At 41.4% G+C, this 26,074-nt stretch overlaps 1 protein-coding gene across 3 annotated transcripts in view; it reads left to right on the top strand.

The window, feature by feature from the left end:
- The window catches only part of HACE1 (HECT domain and ankyrin repeat containing E3 ubiquitin protein ligase 1), a 104,408-nt gene that overhangs the window by 41,857 nt on the left and 36,477 nt on the right, over positions 1-26,074 (top strand). For all 3 annotated transcript variants that reach the window (XM_073675768.1, XM_073675770.1, XM_073675767.1), the window contains exons 14-20: positions 591-678; positions 8,048-8,159; positions 8,246-8,343; positions 11,781-11,868; positions 11,962-12,111; positions 13,537-13,733; positions 24,066-24,197. In XM_073675768.1, the coding sequence (XP_073531869.1) occupies positions 591-678; positions 8,048-8,159; positions 8,246-8,343; positions 11,781-11,868; positions 11,962-12,111; positions 13,537-13,733; positions 24,066-24,197 (865 nt within the window). The remainder of the gene's footprint in view (positions 1-590; positions 679-8,047; positions 8,160-8,245; positions 8,344-11,780; positions 11,869-11,961; positions 12,112-13,536; positions 13,734-24,065; positions 24,198-26,074) is intronic.

Here is a 26,074-nt window from a genome sequence, read left to right as displayed (position 1 = left end):
ATATTAAGTTCTGTTTTTCTATTGTATAAAATACTAATTTCATGCAATAAAATGCAAATTAATTATGTAAAAATCATACAGTGTGATTTTCTGGATTTTTTTTTTTTAAGATTTGGTCTCTCACAGGTGAAGTGTACCAACGACAAAAAATACAGATCTCTCCATTCTTTGTAGGTGGGAAAACTTTCAATATCGGCAGTGTATCAAATACTTATTTTCTCCACTGTATTTACAGTATGTAAGCTCACAAGAGCTTATAATCTAAGAGGAAATTAGGTACCCAAGATATGTGACGGACCAGCCACTACCTATGCAAATGTTATGTGGAGCCTTCACTTATACGAGAGTCCTGCTGGTCATTGCTTCTTATAATATGAAGTAAACTTTAACTGTACAAAAGTAATTTTTACAAGTTCAGGAAAAGAGTTTTTAACTTTGAAAAGGAAAGGCATAAAATCTAAAACACATTACTTGCTAAATCCTCCCTCATGTCCCAGCACGGTCGCTCTGGCCCTGGTTCTTTTATAGTGCGATACAAATCACCCTTTACATAAGGAAATTTAAGCTATTTTATTTTCTTCACTTTGCAGAAACCCTAAAATCATATTTGATCACTTTCATTTTTTGTTGGAGTGTCCTGAACTGATGTCGAGGTTTATGCACATCATAAAAGCTCAGGTTAGTATGATTTATTGTTACAATTTTTTTTTTCTATTTGAATGAAATTAATTGGGCCATAACATTACATTCCTTACTGAGAAAATACAATTTGCCTTAACCCCTTTACCTCCGGGCTCTTTTCCGTTTTTGCGTATTCGTTTTTTCCTCCTCTTCTTTCAACAGCCATAATTTTTTTTTATTTTTCCATCCTCGTAGCCATGCGAGGGCTTGTTTTTGCAGGATAAATTGTACTTTTGAATGACACCATTCATTTTATAGTGTGATGCACTGGAAAGCAGAGACAAAAATTCCAAGTATAGTGAAATTGCAAAAAAATTGTTTCTAAGGCTTTTTACTTACCATGTTAACTATGCAGTAAAAATGACCTGGCAACATGTTTCTCCAGGTCAGTATTGGACACACCAAACATATAGTTTTTTCTTTTTGTGGTGAAAAAAAATTAGGAAATTTAGTAAGAGAAAAAAAAATTACCTTGTTGCCATTTTTTATTTTATTTGTTGATGGCACTTTGTGAGAGCTTATTTTTTGTGCCCTGAGGTGCCGATTTATTGATAGCATTTTGGGGTAGATACTACATTTTGATCGCATCCTTGTTGCATTTTTTTGCAGTGTTGCAACGTCTGAAAAAACGTAATTCTGGCGTTAAGAATTTTTTTCTCATTATATTGTTTTCCAATCAGGTTAATTATTTTTATATTTTGATAGGCCAGAGATTTATAGACATAACAATGCCACATATGTGTATGTATTTTTTTTTTAATGGGGCAGAAGTGTGTGTGTGTGTGTGGGGGGAAGGCGGGGGGGGGTGATTTGAACTTTTATGTTTTTTTTTAACTTTTCACTGTACTTGTAAGTCCCCATGGGGGACTTGAACCTGTTGTTGTCAATGGTTTGTGCTATATTCAGCAATAATCACACTCTCCTATGAACACCAGACAGAATCTGGCATTCACAGAACTGTCATGACAGGTACGGTGGTCTTCGGCTGACCCCTGGCTGTCATATCAACTCTTCAACTCCCCGCAATTGCATCACGGAACTCTGCTTCATCCGCGATTGTTAGAGGCAGAGTGATGGCTGAATATCTCAGCCATCATCTGCCAGGAAAGATGCAGGCTCAGTTTCTGAGCCCGCCACAAAGGCAGGGAGCCAGCATATGATGCAACTCTCCGTCATATGTTGGTAAGGAGTTAGCCAGCGTTGTGATTTCCTGCTTTTATGCCTCCTATATTAAGTATTCAAAATATTACTGTACTACTGAACTGTAGATGGCAGGATAGTATATGAGCTATGTCGTATTTTTTCTTTATTGAATACAAAATCAAATAATTTTAGCTCAGTTTCTAAAAGAATAAAAAACAGAACAGTGAAGCAATTATGACTACATCTGGGTGTCGGAACTGTATTGATGTGTGAAATATTCACTCGGATTACGGTAATTTAGCACATATACCATATACACCAAATGATGAGGAAACCTTTGACATGTAGCTTGACATGTTTCTGCCTCTGTAGTCTTCTACAAGGGAATTGTAATAAGAAATTTGCTGTAAATACACAGCGAAACAAATTGAATCCACAATTGAAACTGGTAGAAATCCCATGGGAGGGCTATAACGATTTATTAACTGAATAATGGCAAATTACACTAATAATGTCTGATGTCGTTTTGTTTTCTAATGTATGGAAAGATTAGCTGAATTTTCTGGCTACATTATTAATAACTAAGTGATGTGATATAAACATTAGTGTTCTTTGACGAAGATTGAAACACACATCCTTCATTCTAACTGTGTTTTTATTTTAATATGTCTATATACATCATTTATGTGGCAGGTTTTATCTATGTAATCTGAGTGCAGCATGAGGTTGGGGCTGAGACACTGAATTAAGGGATGTCCTCTATTAGGCTGTGTGCTGTTGTTTCAATACATTAAGTGCTTTATCAGCAGGAGATTATCACTGCCTGGACTAGTAAGCTGCCTGGTCTGACCACGCCCCCAGCACTGATTAGCAGCTTTCTGTAAATATACAATGTGGACAGGAAGCTTTGGTGTGGGCGGGGTTAGCTGTGGTGTGGGTGGGGTTAGCTTTCTCAGCTCTGCTTCATTCTAAATCTAAATACTCTGTGTCAGAACAGCTACACCCAGTAATCCAAGTGATAGATGGTTGGATTCAGCTTCTCTTTCCCTACATTATGCTGCTCTCAGATGAGGTAGCTAAAACCTGCTGACAGATTTCTTTTAAAACATAGAATAGTTCTTCATGTATTTTTCTTACTTTTTTCATTATTAAGCATAATGAAATGTGCAATTCGTAGGAGGAATTTCTGGAATTTATATTGCAGTTGTGTGTATTTTAGTGTCTGGTTACTGTTAGTAGCTGAGAGGTGTGTACTGGTATTGTGCTGTAGGCCTCGCTAGGCGCTGGTTTTGGTAGTTAGGACATAGGACATAGAATAAATCAATGTGCAGTACTCTGACCTCTGCGGCATTTATTACTTTTTATCCTTTGACAGAATTGGTAGCTAAGAGGAATTTAAGAATAATTGTAAGTAAAGTTGTGATGCATTCCTGGCTTTGAAGTATAGCAGTCAGTGTAATGTTAGGGTGTGTAAATCTGTGTGTAATATGTAGTGGATATCCAGGTATCGCTTTTGTACTTACCAGATGTGTACTGAATAATAAAGAACATTTTGGTGATTCTTGCACCTTTTTCATGTCTCAGTCGGCTTGCTTTATGCTAAAATGAGCATAGTTCTTTTAAGAATCTTTATTCCGTTAGATATTTTTGTAAAAGTGTTATTATTCTCTATAGGCACATGAGCTTATTGTACACTTTTATGTCAATAAGTTGATAAAATATCTTTTTATTATTACTTTCAGTCATTTATCAGGCTAGAAAGCATGATATACTGCATATAGCAGCATTTTGGGGATGAATATCTTGCAGGAAACCGATATAGGTATTTTTAGCAGCCTAGCAATAGTCCTGGCTCAAGGTTTACCCTAATACTACTGCCCAGACAAAAGTGCCTCTGCCAAATGTCAGTGCCCATGACGTTAGCAGCAGGATAAAGACAGTTATGCAGGTGTGCTCAACGTTATTGGCAACCATGGTTGTCTGGGCATAAGTATTGATGACCTATCGTCAGGGTAGGTTTCAATAGTAGATTGTTGGAGGACCAGCACAGCTCTAAAAGGGGTTGTCCTACCCCTTTTTAAATGTTGTACTCCCCCTTTTAAATAAATAACAGATATTCACCTTCCATAATGGCGCAGGTCTAGTGATTGTCAGCTCCAGGTCTCACTGGGCTCTAGTGATGGTCAGCTCCAGGTCTCCCTGGACTCTATTGATGGTCTGCTCCAAGTCTCCCCCGGGCTCTAGTGATTGTCAGCTCCAGATCTCCTGGGCTCTCTAGTGATTGTCAGCTCCTGGTCTCTCCGGGCTCTAGTGATTGTCAGCTCCAGGTCTCCCCGGGCTCTAGTGATTGTCAGCTCCAGGTCTCCCTGGGCTCTACTGATTGTCAGCTCCAGGTCTCCCTGGGCTCTACTGATTGTCAGCTCCAGGTCTCCCTGGGCTCTACTGATTGTCAGCTCCAGGTCTCCCCGGGCTCTAGTGATTGTCAGCTCCAGGTCTCCCGGGCTCTAGTGATTGTCAGCTCCAGGTCTCGCCGGGCTCTAGTGATTGTCAGCTCCAGGTCTCCCGGGCTCTAGTGACTGTCAGCTCCTAGTCTCCCCGGGCTCTAGTGATGGTCAGCTCCAGGTCTCCCTGGGCTCTAGTGATGGTCAGCTCCAGGTCTCCCTGGACTCTATTGATGGTCTGCTCCAAGTCTCCCCCGGGCTCTAGTGATTGTCAGCTCCAGATCTCCTGGGCTCTCTAGTGATTGTCAGCTCCTGGTCTCTCTGGGCTCTAGTGATTGTCAGCTCCAGGTCTCCCCGGGCTCTAGTGATTGTCAGCTCCAGATCTCCCTGGGCTCTACTGATTGTCAGCTCCAGGTCTCCCTGGGCTCTACTGATTGTCAGCTCCAGGTCTCCCCGGGCTCTAGTGATTGTCAGCTCCAGGTCTCCCGGGCTCTAGTGATTGTCAGCTCCAGGTCTCGCCGGGCTCTAGTGATTGTCAGCTCCAGGTCTCCCGGGCTCTAGTGACTGTCAGCTCCTAGTCTCCCCGGGCTCTAGTGATGGTCAGCTCCAGGTCTCCCTGGGCTCTAGTGATGGTCAGCTCCAGGTCTCCCTGGACTCTATTGATGGTCTGCTCCAAGTCTCCCCCGGGCTCTAGTGATTGTCAGCTCCAGATCTCCTGGGCTCTCTAGTGATTGTCAGCTCCTGGTCTCTCTGGGCTCTAGTGATTGTCAGCTCCAGGTCTCCCCGGGCTCTAGTGATTGTCAGCTCCAGATCTCCCTGGGCTCTACTGATTGTCAGCTCCAGGTCTCCCTGGGCTCTACTGATTGTCAGCTCCAGGTCTCCCTGGGCTCTACTGATTGTCAGCTCCTGGTCTCCCCGGGCTCTAGTGATTGTCAGCTCCAGGTCTCGCCGGGCTCTAGTGATTGTCAGCTCCAGGTCTCGCCGGGCTCTAGTGATTGTCAGCTCCAGGTCTCGCCGGGCTCTAGTGATTGTCAGCTCCAGGTCTCCCCGGGCTCTAGTGATTGTCAGCTCCAGGTCTCCCGGGCTCTAGTGATTGTCAGCTCCATGTCTCCCGGGCTCTAGTGATTGTCAGCTCCAAGTCTCCCCGGGCTCTAGTGATTGTTAGCTCCAGGTCTCCCCAGGTTCTAGTGATTACCAGCTCCAGGTCTCCCCGAGCTCTAGTGATTGTCAGCTCCAGGTCTCCCCTGGGCTCTAGTGATTGTCAGCTCCAGGTCTCCCCTGGGCTCTAGTGATTGTCAGCTCCAGGTCTCCCCTGGGCTCTAGTGATTGTCAGCTCCAGGTCTCCCGGGCTCTAGTGATTGTCAGCTCCATGTCTCCCGGGCTCTAGTGATTGTCAGCTCCAGGTCTCCCCGGGCTCTAGTGATTGTCAGCTCCAGGTCTCCCTGGGCTCTACTGATTGTCAGCTCCAGGTCTCCCTGGGCTCTACTGATTGTCAGCTCCAGGTCTCCCTGGGCTCTACTGATTGTCAGCTCCAGGTCTCCCCGGGCTCTAGTGATTGTCAGCTCCAGGTCTCCCGGGCTCTAGTGATTGTCAGCTCCAGGTCTCGCCGGGCTCTAGTGATTGTCAGCTCCAGGTCTCCCGGGCTCTAGTGACTGTCAGCTCCTAGTCTCCCCGGGCTCTAGTGATGGTCAGCTCCAGGTCTCCCTGGGCTCTAGTGATGGTCAGCTCCAGGTCTCCCTGGACTCTATTGATGGTCTGCTCCAAGTCTCCCCCGGGCTCTAGTGATTGTCAGCTCCAGATCTCCTGGGCTCTCTAGTGATTGTCAGCTCCTGGTCTCTCTGGGCTCTAGTGATTGTCAGCTCCAGGTCTCCCCGGGCTCTAGTGATTGTCAGCTCCAGATCTCCCTGGGCTCTACTGATTGTCAGCTCCAGGTCTCCCTGGGCTCTAGTGATTGTCAGCTCCTGGTCTCCCCGGGCTCTAGTGATTGTCAGCTCCAGGTCTCCCGGGCTCTAGTGATTGTCAGCTCCAGGTCTCGCCGGGCTCTAGTGATTGTCAGCTCCAGGTCTCCCCGGGCTCTAGTGATTGTCAGCTCCAGGTCTCCCGGGCTCTAGTGATTGTCAGCTCCATGTCTCCCGGGCTCTAGTGATTGTCAGCTCCAAGTCTCCCCGGGCTCTAGTGATTGTTAGCTCCAGGTCTCCCCAGGTTCTAGTGATTGTCAGCTCCAGGTCTCCCGGGCTCTAGTGATTGTCAGCTCCAGGTCTCCCGGGCTCTAGTGATTACCAGCTCCAGGTCTCCCTGAGCTGTAGTGATTGTCAGCTCCAGGTCTCCCCTGGGCTCTAGTGATTGTCAGCTCCAGGTCTCCCCTGGGCTCTAGTGATTGTCAGCTCCAGGTCTCCCGGGCTCTAGTGATTGTCAGCTCCATGTCTCCCGGGCTCTAGTGATTGTCAGCTCCAGGTCTCCCCGGGCTCTAGTGATTACCAGCTCCAGGTCTCCCCGGGCTCTAGTGATTGTCAGCTCCAGGTCTCCCCTGGGCTCTAGTGATTGTCAGCTCCAGGTCTCCCCTGGGCTCTAGTGATTGTCAGCTCCAGGTCTCCCCTGGGCTCTAGTGATTGTCAGCTCCATGTCTCCCGGGCTCTAGTGATTGTCAGCTCCAGGTCTCCCCGGGCTCTAGTGATTGTCAGCTCCAGGTCTCCCCAGGTTCTAGTGATAGATATTTTACATGGGCTAGAACTTACCGTAATTTAAGAAGATTGCTTAGCCAATAGACAACCCCTTTAACTTCTATTAGAAAAAAATGTTTGTTTTTTTTTGTTGATTTTAATAAATGTGCTGAATGTAATGACTTGCTCTGTTCAGCACTAATGTAATATCCTGTTATAGGCTTGTCAAGCACCAACCAATGGGTGCCACATACACATGTGGGTATAAGTACATTATTTTTGCCATTGGTCATACATGTTGTGTGAGCAGAGCCTCATGCTTATCAAACCTAATTATACTGCAATGAATATTGCAATATTGGGTCAAAGCTCCCCCCCCCCCAAAAAAAAAGCAAAGGTTCAACGTAAAAGAAAAATATACCACATTTTCATAGGACTTTTGCCATTGTATTAATACTCCATTGCAATTCAGCTTCCCTATGCCTGAACTAAGCAGTATGTATTACTTTACATATGTACGTGCACAATTACATTACCGAGACGCAATGGTCAGATTTTCTAAGACTAGTATTTCACATGCTGGTTATAAGTATTGGAGTAAAATGTGCCATAATATGGGGCACACACCTTTTTGGGCTTTTCTTGCTTCAGAAATTGATATATAAGCTTGCCGTGAGCCGGCCTAGTTAGGTGCCACAATTTGCGCTAATTTTCCACATAAATTAAATACTATATTGAAACCGATTTACCTCTCCATTAACTCCAGAAAAGTCGTGCATTATGGTGCACATCCAGAAAAATGGTGCATAATAAATTTCACCCAATGTGCATTCTTTTTTTTTGCATGGGACTGCACATTCACTTTTGGTTATAAAGTGTTCTGATCACATCTTGTAGAAGTAACCATGGCCATACACTTCAGATGGCTATCTCTCCCGAGCCTGCTTATGTTCTGTATAGGGAGAGGCAGCTCGGCCAGACACCTCTGATGGTGGCTTATGTCTTGGGGAACTAAATTTGCCCAAATCTGCAGATTCTGCTGCCTTTAATGTAATGCATATGGGAGTCTTCAGTCTCTGAGCTCTACATTGCGGACATAAAGGTTTATTTCTTCTATTTCAGCCTTTCAAGGAGCGCTGTGAATGGTTTTATGAACACCTACTTGCTGGTCGGCCTGATAATGACATGGTGCACAGACCAGTCAGTGAGAACGACATCTTACTGGTCCACAGAGGTATGGCTGTCTGATTTCTATAATCTGATTTCATATGTAATTTCTGATTTCCACAGAAAGTGTGATTAATCCTTTTACATCTTTAGATTCTATTTTTAGGAGTAGCTGTGAAGTGGTCTTTAAATCAAATAGTGAAAAGCTGAAGCAGGGGATCGCTGTGCGGTTCCATGGGGAGGAAGGCATGGTATGTCTTAGTTTTTTACTGTATATGCAAGTGATCCTGTCCAGTCTGATGATAATCTATCATAGTACAGCTTAGTATTGAAGATGGGATACTGACCTATGGGATGTATATAGTCATCTATGATTTGATTCAATTGTTAATATACTGCATGGGCTTATATAGAAAGCCTATAATCCTGCTTTCCCTGAGTCCCAAAGTGTGATTGACAGCATATCCAGTATATAAATTCTACACGGAAATCTGTCATTCATTGTGTGTGGCGCTGGGAGGTGTATCCATGTCGTTTTTGAAGCAGAAGATGCTTCTGGAAAATGCCGACTGTTTTTCTGACGACTTTCAGGATGTGGTTTTTGTTTTGTTTTTTAAAGCACCACTCCAGTGTTTTGTTTTTTTCATTTCACCATGGGAGTGGTATCATTAATGTATGTTTCCTGCTTGTAGTTGAATATTTCTAAGCTCCCGTCTTCTGCTGTTCTTCGCGCCGCTCCGATCCAGTGTCTGCTGGTGGACTGCGTGTCACTTCTCAATGTAAGTTTGAGAGCCGGAACAAGATTCTCATAGATTTACATTGAGAGCTTGTGAGCGTTGGCTCTGACTTATTGTCAGTCAGGAGCTGTGGTCAAGAGATGGCGGAATAGGACCGGAGCAGTGCCAGAAAGAGCAGAGGACTGCCAACGGCAAGTATTTTAATAGGGGCAGGCAACGGATATTAGTGATAGCACTCCGGCGGTGAAAGAAAAAAAAGCTGGAGTGGGGCTTCAATTTCACGTATAACACACTGGCCAAATTAAGCCACCAGAAGAATGGACTGATCACTATCTTTAACCCACTTCACAGCTATAGAAGCCATAAGTGGTTAAAAGAAGTCACAAAAGACTGACCATGTGCACAAGTCATTCTGTTCATTCTTTTTAGTGCTTTTTCAGGTGGATTCCAAGTGGAATATGCCTAAAAAAAGGCATTTTTTTTTGCACATACCCTTACAGCTCTTAGCGCATTCATCTAGCTTTTGTTATATAAAAGTATTAAATTAGGTAATTAAAAGCGATATATCCTTTATCTGAGTACCCCTTTACCACGCTGTATTTACTGCTGTTACAAACCGATATTGTAACTTACACTAGGTATACACCACTGCATCTTTAAAGCCTTTGTGATACCGAAATATCGCATAATTCGCTTGTACTGATCTTGAGTTACAGCTTGTATTATTGTCTAGAGATGCATTCACCATTTTTTAGGCTTTTAGACGGAAATCTCTCAGATCCCTTGCCGGCTCAGTGTCTTCACAAATCTTACCTTCAGAGAGCTGTAGTTACCGTTACGGTACAGTAATCTGATGTAGGAAACAACGGACTGACCCCAATACCATAGGAGCTCAGCTGAAATATTAGGGGGCTTTCTGACGACAAGCAAAACAACTCCAGACTGGTATAACACAGATTGTTTTACTACGCAGAGCAATATATGCATTATAGAGACGGGGAGATAATGAAGCGTTATTAACCATTGTGGCTTCATTTGGAACATGGACCATTGTGCACCATTTCACAAAAGGATGCTCCTTAATGTGGAAAAGTACAAGGGAGGGTAATGAAATTTAAAAGGGGTACAGAGGCCTTTAGTTATGAAAAAAAATTAAGTATTTTCATTTATTTAGTCTTGACAAGGGGCATTACAGAAAGGAATGAGCTATCAGCCAAAACAAATACACACCATCCTCAGCTGCCCACTGTGAGTGGACATCTCTGGCTAGATGTGGCAAGAGTACAATTCTAGCAGTGGAAGGGATTCATTACTGCAATAATCCTCTTCAGGAAATGAGCAAGCTGATTACTTCATGTAAATGTTCATACTAAGACCCAAGTAGAAAAACTTTGGTTTAACGTTGATCCCACAACAAGAGGACAAAAGGGATTTTTTCTAACACTCCTCCATATAGACATAAGGATGTAGTCAGCTCTTATAGATGTTGGTATAGAGAGACATTTGGTTACTGTTGTAACATTGCCTTTATTTTTAACAACGCCCCTAAATGGTAACTGTAAAAGCCTCTGTCACTCCAGCTCTATTCCCTGCACAGCGCTGCCTCCCCTTACTTAACTGATAATTCCTTTGCCTGAAGCCACGCATCATAGAGGCTGTAGTGACAGAGGCTTCAGAACTGCAGCCTCATTTCCATATCAAATAAAATGCTAATTTCTCAGTAATGGAGGAATAGACTTTCCATGTAAAGGTATTGCTGGACTTGTCTTTGGAAGGACGACAAGCACTTATAAATAGTTTGGGGATGGGGTGATGTCCTATTGACAGATTCCCTGTAATGGCAACATTTAAGACATTAGGGCTTTTCAAATGTCAGTGTGTCCGGTAGGCTTGGTGACAGTTCCCACACGTACTGGAGACTCTGACACAAGTAGACCCATTCAAATCTATGGGTCTGCGCACATCTCTGTATGTTTCCACGGACCGTGTGTCCATGTGCTCCACACACTGACATGTCCGTTTTTTTTCTGGCTGCACGGTCCGCAAAAGTGTCTCACGCTGAACACACATGGTGTCATCAGTGTGACACGTACTGGCGCCTTGTAATCAGCACTACAGTTAGCGCTGTTCCTAAGCGTCTGGTGCTAAACGCTGCCCTCATCATGGTTTCTGCCGGCGCTGCGATCAGCACCAGCAGGGACAATGATGAGGGAAGTAGTAGTCTGCTCCAGCAGTGTCCCTGTGTAAAAATAAGAATAAAATAATAAAATCCATATACTCACCTGTCCTAAATGTCCCCCGCTGTAATCCTCTGACTGCTGACGCGAGAAGAGGGGGAGAATGAGCCGCTCCAGCGAGCAGGCCCCAGAGCTAAGCTCAGTAATTGACAGGACACCACTGCTCCTGAGCTCAGCTCCGGAGCCCGCTCGCTGCAGCGGCTCATTCTCCCCGGCTTCTTGCATCAGCGGTCAGAGGATTACAGTGGGGGACACTTAGGACAGGTGAGTATATGGATTTTCTTATTTTATTCTTATTTTTACAGGTGGACACTGCAGGAGCAGACACTACTACCCTCATCATAGCGCTGGTAGGGAAGCATGATGAGGGCAGTGTTCCGCACCCGGCGCTTGGGAACAGCGTTAACTGTAGCTCTGATTCCCAGGCGCCGGTACGTGTGATCCTGATGCGGCACACAGTTGCCACACGTGTGACACACGGGACACGGATATCTCCGGTACTGTGTTTTCCGGTACCGGAAATATATGGACTTGTGAAACCTGCCTTAGGAAATAGAGGGCAGCAGGGAATCGGAGCCGTAGGACAAGTGGCTTATTTTAGTTTGTGTATACTGGTCTGAGCCCTTTTAATAATAATTCTCCTCTGGACATACCCTTTAAGGGTACTAGTTTTTCAGACGCATTAGTCAAATATTTTTCTATATTCATTTGCAGGGACAAGGAGTCGTCCGGGAATGGTTTGATATTCTCTCTTCTGAAATCATTAATCCTGATTATGCACTTTTCACACAATCTGCAGATGGTAGGTATATAAGATACCATATTTGATGACCATTACCTCCCACAAGAAAAGCTTCTTAGATTTGCTTCTTTTATCTCTCTATTTTGCAAATAGGAACAACTTTCCAGCCAAATAGTAACTCGTCGGTGAATCCAGACCACTTGAACTATTTCCGTTTTGCTGGAGAAATCCTAGGTCTTGCGCTTTACCATCGACAGCTGGTCAACATTTACTTCACCAGGTCATTTTACAAGCACATCCTTGGTATGGACGCAGGCATATTCTCCTTTCCTGGATGGTTGGTAACGTGGGGTTTACCTGTGTACACTTGCTGACTGCGATGATGTCGCACTCGGTAGCTGTACACAGAATGGCGAGGAAACAATAATCCACATCTGTGTGTCCATCGATGACCTCATGTTCAGGTTCCTTTAGTTTTGAAGATCACTTTTATAGGTCATGCTACAGAAGAAAGCAATTTTTCTGAATGTCAGTTTATTATGTTGTTTTTCTTGTAAAATATGTCATTTGGTAAGTTGTTTTTTGTGTTTTGTGCTGTATTTTACTTCCAATCATACATCAGAGTGTGAGCAACCCTTCAGGGACCAAACATTCTGGACAGCAGATTCCCCAAAGGGTAAATAGACCCTATTTAAGGGATATGCTAAAAAATAACTTTTATTAATTGTCCATTAAAAAGTGGTCAATACTTAAAATTACTATAGTGGTTCTGTATTATTCCTATACATAGGAGGGTTTCCTGATATTGATACGCCTCTTCAATCAGCTACAATTGTTCAACCTTTTTGTATATAAGTGTTTGCTATAACTCTGGCCCCCTGTATAGGCGAAACTGGTTGGGGGAGCTATATAGGTGTTTTTTTTGTTACTTTAGAGGTACCTGTAGGAAAGAAAAGTAAATATACTCAGAAAGCGCTACTTAGATTCATGGACTGCAGCCATGATCTAGATAGGAAAACACATATATAGAAAAATAATATGTAGCTGATTGAAGAGGTGTATCAATATCAGGACAATGCAGGACCACTATAGTAATTTTAAGTATTGATCACTTTTTAATGGAAAATTAATAAGTGTTATTTTTTAGCATATCCCTTAAATAGGGTCTATTTACCCTTTGGGTAATATGTATTTTAGTCCCATAGACCTCCCAAATATTTTCTCAGTTTAAAAGTAAAACAATAAAAACGAATGTATTAATGACATGCATTTTTTTTAATCTTGCATTTTTGACACATTACTGCTCATGTGATTTATGACAAATGATAATAAATCACACGACTTGTTCTGCTAAAGACGCAACTGAAAAGAAAAACCTAAAACGCAGGTGCAAAAAAAAAAGTACCAAATATTCCATAAATTAAATACATTTCATTAAAAAAAAAATTGCACGACATTTGTCTCCCAAAAATACAGGTCAGATCTAATAATAACCAATAACTAGTATGATGATTATGAAAGCAGAGTATGTTATCTAAGGTGATCTCTTCTGATAGGTAGCCAAAAATCTGCTAATATAGACAGATCAATGACAGTCAGTCCTTGTTATAGTGAAGTGCAGTACATGAATTCTACTGAAGAGGGCAGCCTTGTGCTATAAATGATTAAACTAGTAAATTGGACGGAATGAAATCTGTTCCTAAATATCTGCATGCTTTAATACTGCAGGTATCCCAGTAAATTATCAGGACGTGGCCTCCATTGACCCAGAATACGCCAAGAACTTGCAGTGGATTTTAGATAATGATATTAGTGACCTGGGACTGGAACTTACTTTCTCCGTGGAGACTGATGTGTTTGGAGCCATGGAAGAAGTGCCCTTAAAACCAGGAGGGGCGAGCATAGTTGTTACACAGGAGAACAAGGTGAGTGATGAGATCAGTGTCAAGATGTGCTTGTAAACCGTCTCCGGAAAGATACACTTCACGCTCTGATATCGTTCCGAAATTACTGTATCTGTTCCACCGGGGTATGATATCTATATGGAGAATTCAACACCTTAAGGAGTCTGTGCTGCCATTAGTCAGTGACATTACTAATCCATCATATTATTAACAGCGGTAAAGTGTTTTATTCATTGGAATTCCCTAAACATGGGAGTTTGCAGGCTTCTGGATGAGCTGAGAAGTAAGCGGCGGCGAAGTTGCACCAGATAACAGCCCATCAAGATGATCTCCTCTATTCCAATGAATTATACATTAATGCTTTGCGTGGTGCTGCGAGGTGGCACTCAGTATTACTGGAATCTCTGATGTTATTTTGGGTACCGCGCTTCCCTCTATTAATATTTCTATTTAATCAGCAGCCTGTTATCCCAACAGCATAGCATGGACCGAAAATTATGACAGTGCTCCATTTATTAGCAGAAATAATATGCATTCTGTGTCATGGTGCTCAGATCCATCATTTGTCACAAAGCGCCAGCGCAGAGAAATGTTTAGATTCTGGTCTCTGCCACATTTTTAATTATGAACATCCATTTTCCGATGACAAATACACAGATTGACTTGAAGGGAGAAGCCAGCCTTATGTTTCAGTAAATGTCTCCACTTTTTGTCTGGGGAGAGACGCAGAACAATGATGCATGATTGAAGACTTAGCTGATTTAGGGCTGAAGGCTAGGTAATGGTGCGCGCGCTATTTTTCTTACATGTGTACAAATGCTGGGAAATTCTCCGTTATAAATTATGTGCCATATAGAAATTCCGATCACCTTGCTCCAAGACAAAGTGATAATTGCATTGTCTGACACCAGCTAAAGGAATTGTGCCAGTTACAGGTCAGGCCGGAGTTTCTGGGAAGAGGATGGAATGAATATTTCCACATACACCCTGATTTATGGACAGAGATCTTCTTCTTTTCTGCAGGGCGGGGGTTGCACTCTCATTTCCCTTTATGTCTTTATTTTTAATCACACTTCTTTTTTTTTCTTTTCTATTTTCTTACAACTAACACTAGGAGGCCGCTGCTATCCGTCCGTCCTAATCCCGTTTTAATGGCTCAGCTTATAAAGGAAGGACATTAGAGTAATGATTTGAGATGTTCTTTATGGAAACTATTAACCCAGACAACAACAGCGGTGCCACACAAATGGATGGAAATGGAACGTGTGTTGATAGATTAGATCTAGTTCAGTTTCTAGGGGAACCAAGAAATGATTCTTTTTCTCTTCTAGTTGCAAAGTTACACATTCCGTTTATGTATTCTGCACTTTCATCACATACATTTAGTTTCATGTTAGGTTTATTGTTCTACTGCATAGTTTTTTTTTCCATTTGTACATGTCATATCGTCTTTAGAACAAACATTTAAGTTCAGATGTTTGCTCATGAAGCCTTTTTACGTTACCAGTCTACGTCGCTTTGTGAGCTTCATTTATACTATTAGCCTTGACATTCCCTGTGCAAGATCACCACCCACACGCTCCCCTTTCTGCAAGTCTTGGGAAACGACTGCTACTGTTCAGCAGACAGACACTTAGCTTGCTTCCCTGGCCTGTTCCGCAGATTCCTTTTTTCACACCGAGGTTCACAGTAAAGCACATTTCATTAGCCGCAAGTGTCTTCCAAGACAGTGCACATAAGAAAACTGCCGCATACAGCTCAAGAAATACTGTGAGAACTCTAAATAAGGAGTTTAATATAGATACATACATATATATGTATATCTTCTATTTTTTATGGACTTTAACCTATAATGCACTAGATAGCATGGATTTTGGTGTGTGTGTATATCTAACTTGTGTATATGCATGTATATATGTGTGTGTGTGTGGGATGTGTTTATTGTATACATACATATACATATTAGTATGTATATATGTATGTTGTGTGTATACATACATCTCTATGTATAATGTGTGTGTCTATATGTAAGGTGTGTGTGCATGTATATAATATACAGTGTGTATATGTATGCTGGTTTAAATGTGTGTGTATATTTTTATGCATATAGACCTATACACACATAATAAATTATATATATATATATATATATATATATATATATATATATATATATATATATATATATATACACACACATACACACACACACACACACACACACACACACACACACACACAACTCTGGCAAAAATTAAGAGACCACTGCAAAATGTTCATTTTCTCCGATTTTTCTCTTTATAGGTATATTTTTGAGTAAAATGTACATTGTTGTTTTATTCTATAAACTACTGACAACTTGTCTCCAAAATTCAAAGCTAAACATTTTGCATTTATTTGCAGCTAATGAGAAATCGTCAAAATAATAAAGAAACAGTGCTTTCAGACCTCGGATAATTCAAAGAAAATAAGTTCTTATTCATTTAGAAACAACAATACTCACGTTTTAACTCAGAAAGAGTTCAGAAATCAATATTTGGTGGAATAACCATGATTTTTAATCACAGCTTTCATGCGTCTTGGCATGCTTTCCATCAGTCTTTCACACTGCTTTTGGGTGACCTTATGCCACACCTGGCACAAACATTTAAGCAATTCTTCCTTGTTTGATGGCTTGTGACTATCCATCTTCCTCTTGATTACATTCCAGAGGTTTTCAATGGGGTTCAGGTCTGGAGATTGGGCTGGCCATGACAGGGTCTTGATGTGGTGCTCCTTCATCCACACATTGATTGACCTAGCTGTGTGGCATGGAGCATTGCTGGAAAAAACAGTCCTCAGAGTTGGGGAACATTGCCTGAGCAGAAGGAAGCAAGTCTTTTTCAAGGATAACCTTGTATGCGGCTTGATTCATACGTCCTTCGCAAAGACTAACCTGCCCAATTCCAGCCTTGCTGAAGCATCCCCATATCATCACCGATCCTCCACCAAATTTCACAGTGGGTGCAGACACTGTGGCTTGTATGCCTCTCCAGGTCTCTTTCTAACCATTAGACGACCAGGTGTTGGGCAAAGCTGAAAATTAGACTCAAAGAAGATTACCTTACTCCAGTCCTCTATGGTCCAATCCTTATGGTCTTTGGCCATCTTTAGCCTGGCTCTCCTTTGCTTCTCATTGATGATAGGCTTTTTGCTAGCTTTACATGACTTGAGGCCTCTAGGAGCCTGGTCCGAACTGTTCTTGCCGTGCACTTCACCCCAGCTGCCATTTGCCATTCCTCTTTTAGGTCACTTGATGTCATCCTGCGGTTGCTGAGTGACATTCGAATAAGATGATGGTCATCCCGGTCACTGGAGAGTCGCTTTTGCCCTCTGCCGGTCTGTAGCTTTGTTGTCCTCAATGTCTGCTGCTTGACCTTGTTGTAATGGACTGCCGTCTTCGAAATTTTAAGGATGGAGGCAACATGACGCTCACTGTATCCCTCTGCTAGAGAAGCCAGAATTGAACACTTCTTTTCCTCACTCAAGACTTTTCTTTTCAACTCCTTTGGCATGGTTAAAAGTTATTTTTTCATTCAAATTACTTTTGGGCTATTCCTAGCACTTGTTTTGCCATCCAGCTTGTCCTATTGCAAGAGGATTGTGAAGACTTTCCCTCTTTACATAAGATTTGGTTCAGGTGATCACCTAATCAGAAGCACATTAAGTAAAATGAGGTGGACTTTGGTTGGAATTCAACGGACACTGGAATGGAATGGCCGTCAGACATGTAGAGATGGGGATTTTTAGAAAACTGTGCAGTTTTTAATTTTTGCCAGAGCTGTGTATGTATAAATGTATAATATATATATGTGTGTGTGTGTGTGTGTGTGTGTGTGTGTGTGTGTGTGTGTGTGTATGTATGTATGTAGATATAAATATATATAATATTATACACGTTTATATCTACATACATACACACATTGTATATTATATACACACACACACCATACATGTAGTCATATACAAACACACATCTCTATCTATCAATCTATAGATAGATAGATGGTGCGTGTGCATGTATGTATATTGTGTGCATATATAATATACAATGTGTGTATGAATGTGTATGTATATTTGTGTGTGTGCATATGTCTATATGTAAGGCGTGTGTGCATATATGTATGTTGTGTATGTATGTATATGTGTGTGTATGTATATATACTCTAGTACATTAAAGCTTAATGTAAGTCTGTAAAAAAAAAAAAAAGAAAAAAAAGAGATTACGCAGCACATAAGTGCATGATTTATGCCAAAGATATCATTTTAAGATGAGTCTTCAGTTTTAATTGCTATGCTTATTCCGGTTTAGACAGCCGTTCAATTAACTATGAATGTGGAAAAGTGCTTTGTATCCTTCGATGTGCTCGTCTTCTAGTTAATCGCGTTTTTGATAAAGCAGATCCTGTGGAAATGAGTCGGTGTTCGGTACCTGCTTGGATCCACACAGTAAACATCTTTGCTGCGTGTTTTTCTTTAGTCTGCGGAGTGCTGACCTCTTAACAATTGCTGGAGGGTAGCTTCGGCAATTTCTTTTTACCTTGTGAAATGCATACATCTGCAAGACGCAGACATCGTAGAGAAAAGCACAGCACAAAAGAACAGCACTTTCTTTTAGGTAAGGAATAGTGAATTCTGCTACCTATGTGCTACTGTGCCAAGATGTCTAGCTCCTGGTTTTATTTTGTAGGCTTTAAGGGCTCATGCAGCATAGGTAATTGCAAGGAATTGTGTTCTGTGGATAAGGACGCTTTGGTAAATTCTCGTGTTATTGTGACATTTGTTATAAAAAGTTTAAAATTGTGTCGTAAACTATTAGCATCCATCATTCTGTTCTTCATTAATGCTGATGTGTCCCAAATTCTACCAGAGGATGTGTTCTCGTAGACCTCTGTTTTGTCTCACCATTCAGTGGATGTGTACATTGACAACTGGACATGGCTATTCCACCTGCCTGTAGGGTGTATCCTTACACATTCTGACACTCTGTGTCCAGTTAATAATGTCCAAGAGAGAACATCATAGAATCATAGAATGTTAGAGTTGGAGGGGACCTCCAGGGTCATCGTCTCCAACCCCCTGCTCAATGCAAGAGTCACTAAACCATCTCAAGCAGATGTCTGTCCAGCCTCTGTTTGAAGACGTCCATTGAAGGAGAACTCCTCACCTCTTGTGGAAGCCTGTTCTACTGATTAATTACCCTCACTGTCCAAAAGCTTTTTCTAATATCTAATATGTATCTGCTCCCATTCAGTTTCATCCCATTGCTTCTAGTCTTTCCTTGTGCAAATGAGAATAAAGATGATCCTTCTACAATGTGACAGCCCTTGAGATATTTGTAGACAGCTATTAAGTCTCCTCTGTCTTCTCTTTTGCAAGCTAAACATTCCCAGATCCTTTAACCGTTCCTCATAGGACATTGTTTGCAGACCGGTCACCATCCTGGTCACTTTTCCCTGAACTTGCTCCAGTTTTTCAATATCTTTTTTTAAAATGTGGCTCCCAGAACTGGACATCACCTTCATACACCATCATTAGTGAATAGTAACCAGAGAAAAGCGCTTGCTTCTTTCTGTGATTATGGCTATCTGATCAGCACCTGCTCAATAACAGGAGCTAGCAGAGTGCTTGTACACACTGCATTACAGATCCCAGGATGATGCCGATCCCAGGATGATGCCGATCCCAGCAAGCTGCTGTGATTTGCTGGTTGTGAATCAATCCTGTGTTACTTCTTAATAGGCCTTCACATGAATGCCAGGACAGGATGGCACCACATCTGGTCAGTCTTGCCTGTACAACACCTTTTTTAGCAGAAGGGGCCCACTGTTTCCTATAATAATAAAATAATCTAGGGGTTAGTAGCTAGTTTTCTAGTGATCTATGATAGTGGAGGAATTATTGACTGCATGACTGGTGGTCTAAAGTATTGAAGAGGTTAATGTTAATTTCTCTGGATGTTTAGGGTAGTAAGAGTTAAAACCTGGGTCCAGCAGCATTTTGGCTGTAGAAATAGCTATTGTCTCCCTAACAGAAACTGATTGCGATGTGATGGAAGCACTAGTGATGACATCCCTTGTCCGCCACTAGCTTTGGACCTGTGGTGGACCTAGCCTTTTCCATGTGTCATAAAGAATGATTGACATACTGTATATAACATAGCCGAATGTGGCCTCCTGGAGTGCATGAGAATAATCCATCACAAGCTCTTCTCCTCTAACCATTTGCTCTGATGGCAGTACAGTTAAAAGTATGCTTCATCATTTTGCTTATTTTTATGAACAATTAAATCTTCTAAGCAATTAATATGTCTACTCCCACCTAAAATATAAAAATGGCACTGTGTAAGTGGTCTTTTGCATTTACCATCAAATCCCTTTGTCTGAATCACGAGGGACACAAACATCCTTTATTGTGCCAGCTAGTTCCAGATTCATACCTGCCTGTGATGTCCCTCAAAAAATTGATAAGGATGGCTTTTAAAAACAGCACCACACATGTCCATGGGTGGCACTCAAGCCCATTACCTTCATTAGATGTTCCATGAGATTAATCACCTTGAAAGGGAATATGTCAGTAGGATTAACCCCCCTAAGTCATCTATATGGGCATATAGGTCATAAAATGATACCTTGATATCTGCGATCCGATGTCTTGTTCTAGAGAAATCCACATTTTTCTTATATGTAAATGAGCTGATCAGGACTATGAGCCAGACACTGATCTGCATGAGAATCTACCTCCAGGGTTTATTTTACATGAAAGGTGGCATTACCAGTGTGAGATATGTATCTAACACAGAACAGTAGAACTGAACTTTTGTCTCATAACAAACATGTTGGAAGCTGCAGCTCTCACAGCTTTGCTGTATTGCAACAGTATTACACCCTGTCTGCCTGTGAGATGGAAGCTGAAGCTGAGTGGAACCTGCAGATGTGTCAGGTATAATCACACACAGCTCTGCAGTAAGATCCGGAGATCAGACTGTCAGTCATTACATTTCTAACACCATCTTCATGTAAAATAACCCCTGGAGGCAGATTCTCATCCAGTTCAGCGTACAACCATAGATCTGATATACATATAAGAAAAATATCTCTGGAATAAAAAGTCAGATTGCAGATATCAAGGTATTCAGCTTCCTATGACCTATATACCCATATAGACCGCTTAGGAGGGTTGATCCTACTATCAGATTTACTTTAATGGCAAGTACAGAGGCCTACTTGGATGTAAGTAAATGTTAACTTTTATACTATATTGATTGGAATTTTATAACATATAGTCCCCGATTCATCAAGACCGGCGTTCATGGCGTCATCTTTGTAGTAAGATTTGTGGAGTAAGGTACACCACAGCTCGTCATGAATTAGACAAACTGGCGTCACCACACCCTATCCCGCCCTGCTTTGCCCATTTTGGCGGATCTGCCTGAAACTGATGTAAATGCACCAAAAATCGCAAAATGTTTGCTCATCCTTTGTAACTCTTTAAAGTATTTTACGCCAGATTTCTGACGGAAACACTTTGTAATTGGGGCCATGTCAGGTCTATAAATATATGAGCACTGACTAAATTATTGTTCAGGTACTTTTAACCCTACATTTTTCTGAAATCACGGCAAAATGCAAAACAAAAATAAATAAAGCACACACAATGTGAATAAACCCACTACTTCCCGTCACACTCAGAGTAAATATGTACTTTATTGATTCTTTTTTTAAACTCTAAACAGATCCAAAATTCTATCATAATATATCTTTTTTTCGGGATCCTAAGTATTTTTTTTATTTGTGATACAGAGCTTTATATCTTTCTTTTTTCTGCCTGATCAGATGGGGAAGCCTAACTATTGTCTTCAATGAATAAATCTGTATCTGTTAAAAAGATTTTTATATATATATATACTATATAAAAAGTTAGACAACTTTCTGATATAGTTTTGGGTTTCCTTTTCGTTTGCAGTGAGTCAATTAGAACACTCTTTGTTTACGTCCGGAGGCAGAAAACCAGTACATAACCATTACTCTCTCACCTGGGAAATGGATCCGGCTATATCCAGGGTGGGAAATAGTCTCTGAGCTAAACCTCCTACAATCCACACTGACAGATATACAATGTTGCAAACTATTTAAGAGATATGTGAAGGCTTACTCTGCCCTGAATGATCATTTGAGAAGTTAGTCAGAAGTAGAAGATGACAGAGAGTATAAGTGCTGGGTCAGACTACACATGACTTGTCTGTAGTCTGTTACCATGGAGACATGTCTGTTGAGGAGCTGTACACACAAAATTAAAGACTATTTTCAATTGTGTCTCATTTATCACTTCATATTTATTGGGTAAGTATGAAAAAACAACACAAATTAAATCTCTATATGCATTGCATGAAATCTGTCGCCAGGTTTTTGCCTCCTAATCTGATATAGGGGTAGAAACCATTATTGTCACTTATTGGGCTGCCTGCTGTAGTTTTGATAAAATCATTGTTTTATCAGGAGCAGATTATCACTAGAGGACTAGTAAACCTGCTGCCATGCAATCCTCCATATTTATGAGCTCTGTATACTGATTGGCAGCTTTCTGCCTATGCACAGTGTACACAGAATGCTGCCAAGCAGTGGTGTGGGTGGGGTTGTGCAGAGTTCAGCATGCAAAGAACTGGTAGATCTGGTTACTGCAGCAAACAACCCAGTAAGTGACACATCTCTGGAATCAGGGTCTCTGCCCTTACATTATGCTGCTCTCAGATGGAGTAGCAAAAATGGGGTGACATTCCCTTTAAGCTCTGCTGCAAGTGGACCTTCTAGTACTTTGTTATTGTACGCCTTGCACAGATTATGAGTGACATTAATGGAGCACTCCCACTAACATTTTTATTGTCTAAATGTGTGTGGATGTAATGTAGTGTGAGTGTATTAACATACCCACCTACTGCCGCTCTCTCCGGTGTCCGACGCGGTTATTTTGCTCTCCTGAATGACACCACTGCTATGCAGTCACACTGTTCTGCATGACCCAGAAGTGACTTTTATGGAACATAAGGAACATAAGAATGAGGCTCAATAGACTTCCATGGCACCAGTGACTTCCGGCTCACGTATAGTGTAGGATGGGCCAGGTCTTATTTGCGGTGACGTCACTGAGAAGAGCAGAAGACCGGCACTGGACACTGGAGAGAGCAGCAGTAGGTGAGTATATTAATACACTCACATTACATTACATGCACATATACACATTTAAACGATAGCAAAGTTAGTGAGAGTGCTTCTTTAAAGGTGGAAAAAGTTCTCAAATGATTCTTCTTGGTATGATTTTTTTTTTTACATGACAAATTTCAATAGGGGTGTAGACTTTTTATATCCGCTGTATTACAAATTAGCAATGGTGTGTAAAAAAAATAATTTGTTAATAATCATTAATGCGGCACCTAATATACAGCAGTCTTGAAGCCTTGTTACCGGCAACAATAAAATGATGAAATGATGCAAGATGGAGAAGCCGTATTCATGTGTACTGATTCATTGAAGAAATAGTTAAAGCAATAATTACCTGGTATCTCTCAGGTTAAACAAAAAGTCACCAGAACATTGTGGTTAAATATGTTCTAATTCAGTAATCTAGTTTTGACTTTTTTTTTTGAGTTTCAGGCAGGGAGGGTATGGCCGTTCACAGCCCCCAAAAACACAGTAACGTGTACTTCCACAGAGTCCACAATGTGTATTTGTTTCTAAATAAGCCATGTTCTATACTGACATCTCTGGGGCCCCAATATGTGCATTCATCCATGAACCCATAGAATATTCTCTCCTCTTCCCGTTCTGTCCCCTTTGTCCTTTCCTTTCTTTCTGTGCTGTCGAGGACTCTTCCTTCCACTAGATGTCACTGTACCTCTGCTCTGCTGCACTTTTAATCTCTGCCAATTCTTTCTCCAACCTAATCTTATTATACAATATTTAGGATGCGTTTATGTGTATGTTCAGTAATTTGCAATGGTGTTTAAAAAAATGATTAAAAAAAATAATTTGTTGTACGCATTAATGCGGCACCTAATATGCAGCAGCCCTGAAGCCTTGTTACCGGCAACAATAAAGCGATGAAATGATGCAAGATGGAGAAGCCGTTTTCCTGAAGAATGTCTTGTGTCTCAAAATGAAGTTTCATAGTTTTATTTCTGCAAAAAAAAAATAATGCCAAAGCCAGACGTGATATTAGATGAAGGGTTACTTACGTAATCAAACACATAGCAGACACATTGAGTTTGGATGGCTCTTTTTCTCTGTCTCTTTTTTTAATCTTTTTTTTCTATCACAGGCAGAATATGTCCAGCTCGTTACTGAACTTCGCATGACAAGAGCCATTCAGCCACAAATCAATGGGTTTTTGCAGGGGTTCCACATGTTCATACCACCTTCTCTAATACAGCTTTTTGATGAATTTGAGCTGGTGAGCATTTTTTTTTCTTTTTTACTATTTACTGTTGCTTTAATACATTGAGATTGCATTTTTATTCTCCCTATTTACAATCAATTTCTTTAAGGTCGCCGGTGTTCCATCTTTTAGTAGTAACCATATTTATTGCACAATGATTGTTTTTTTTTTTTTCTTCTTCCTTTTTTATAACTTTTCACATATCTGCTAGTTCCTGCAGTCCTAATGTAATGTGTTTTATGGTCTTCAAAAATATTGATATGAAATGTGATATCCGGCTTCGAGTGTGACTCACTATCCTAAAAAGGTGACACTGGCGAGTGCTTAGATCCTGGGAATAAATTACGGCTTTGTAGCGTCTGTCATATGATGTTATTGCCGGTGCTATGGTTCACCGTGAGACTTGATTCAATTAATAGCAGAAAGCTACATATTAAAATGATTCTACTGTTTTCTCCTTTTTTTGTTTTATATACACACATATGTGTATTTACTTATTTTATAGGGATATAGAGTATATATAGAATTGTGTTTGTGCTGAAATCTCCTGATTTTTGCTCCAAGCCAAAGTTGCTTAAAGGGATTTTCCATTACTGCAATATTGATGGCGCTTTAGTGAGCAGCATATCCCCTTCATTTTTTATCCAGATACATTGCTGTACGTTTGGATGTATGTCTGGTATCTCAGCTCGGTCGCATTCAAGTGAAAGGGAGTGACATGCAGTGCAAGGCAAGCACACAACCAAATGTATAGTGTTGTGGCTGCTGAACAGTGAAGAGGGGATGTATCACTTGCTTAAGTCTTGTAGCCTCTCTATTCAGCTCATCTTCCTGGGAGTTGGACCCCGATCATCGGATAGTAATGCCAGTGGTATTCATTAATGATTTTCAAGCTTTAGAGGAGTGTGCTCATCTTATTTCTTCAGGAGAACAGAGCTCCCCAGCCTTGCATCTTCTTGCTTGCCGGGGGCGGTGAACTCCTGAAGATTGACAGTGTAGACCAGCAGTATTGTCCTACCACTGGTCCAGACTGAGTCATCCAGTAATACTAGCAGAATTATCTTTGCCTCTAAAGCATGGGAGAAGCACTGCCTCGATCCTTGGTTGCAGCCATTTTCAGAGGGATTCTTGCAAGCTCTATAGCGAGCAGCTTGTAAGCGTGTGCTCATTGCCTGGTAGACTGGCCACTCTGAGGTGGCTGGTAATCTAGGCAACGAGAGAAGTAAACAATAGCTAAAAATCCCTTTGCAATTTACTTGTTATTGAAAATCTTCTCCGTTCCTAAGAACAAAGTTGCTTGTTTATACATACAGTGGGTACGGAAAGTATTCAGACCCCTTTAAAAATTTCACTCTTTGTTTCATTGCAGCCATTTGGTAAAATTCTAAAAAGTTCATTTTTTTCCTCATTAAAGTACACTCTGAACTCCATCTTGACTGAAAAAAAACAGAAATGTAGAAATGTTTGCAAATTTATTAAAAAAGAAAAACTGAAATATCACATGGTCATAAGTATTCAGACCCTTTGCTCAGTATTGAGTAGAAGCACCCTTTTGAGCTAGTACAGCCAGTGGTCTTCTTGGCAATGATGCAACAAGTTTTTCACACCTTGCAGATCCTCTCCAGTTCCCTCAGGTTGGATTGTAAACGTTGGTGTACAGCCATTTTCAGGTCTGTCCAGAGATGCTCAATTGGGTTTAGGAAAGGGTTCTGGCTGGGCCAGTCAAGACTGGTCACAAAGTTGTTCTGAAGTCACTCCTTTGTTATTTTAGCTGTGTGCTTTGGGTCATTGTCTTGTTGGCAGGTGAACCTTCTGCCAAGTCTGAGGTCCAGAGCACTCTGGAAGAGGTTTTCATCCAGGATATCTCTGTACTTGGCCGCATTCATGTTTCC

The sequence above is a fragment of the Phyllobates terribilis genome, unplaced genomic scaffold (genome assembly GCF_046119375.1).
Source record: "Phyllobates terribilis strain yellow unplaced genomic scaffold, ASM4611937v1 Scaffold_3__8_contigs__length_932513732, whole genome shotgun sequence".
Lineage (NCBI taxonomy): Eukaryota > Metazoa > Chordata > Amphibia > Anura > Dendrobatidae > Phyllobates > Phyllobates terribilis.
This window is presented reverse-complemented; position numbering and strand designations above follow the sequence as displayed.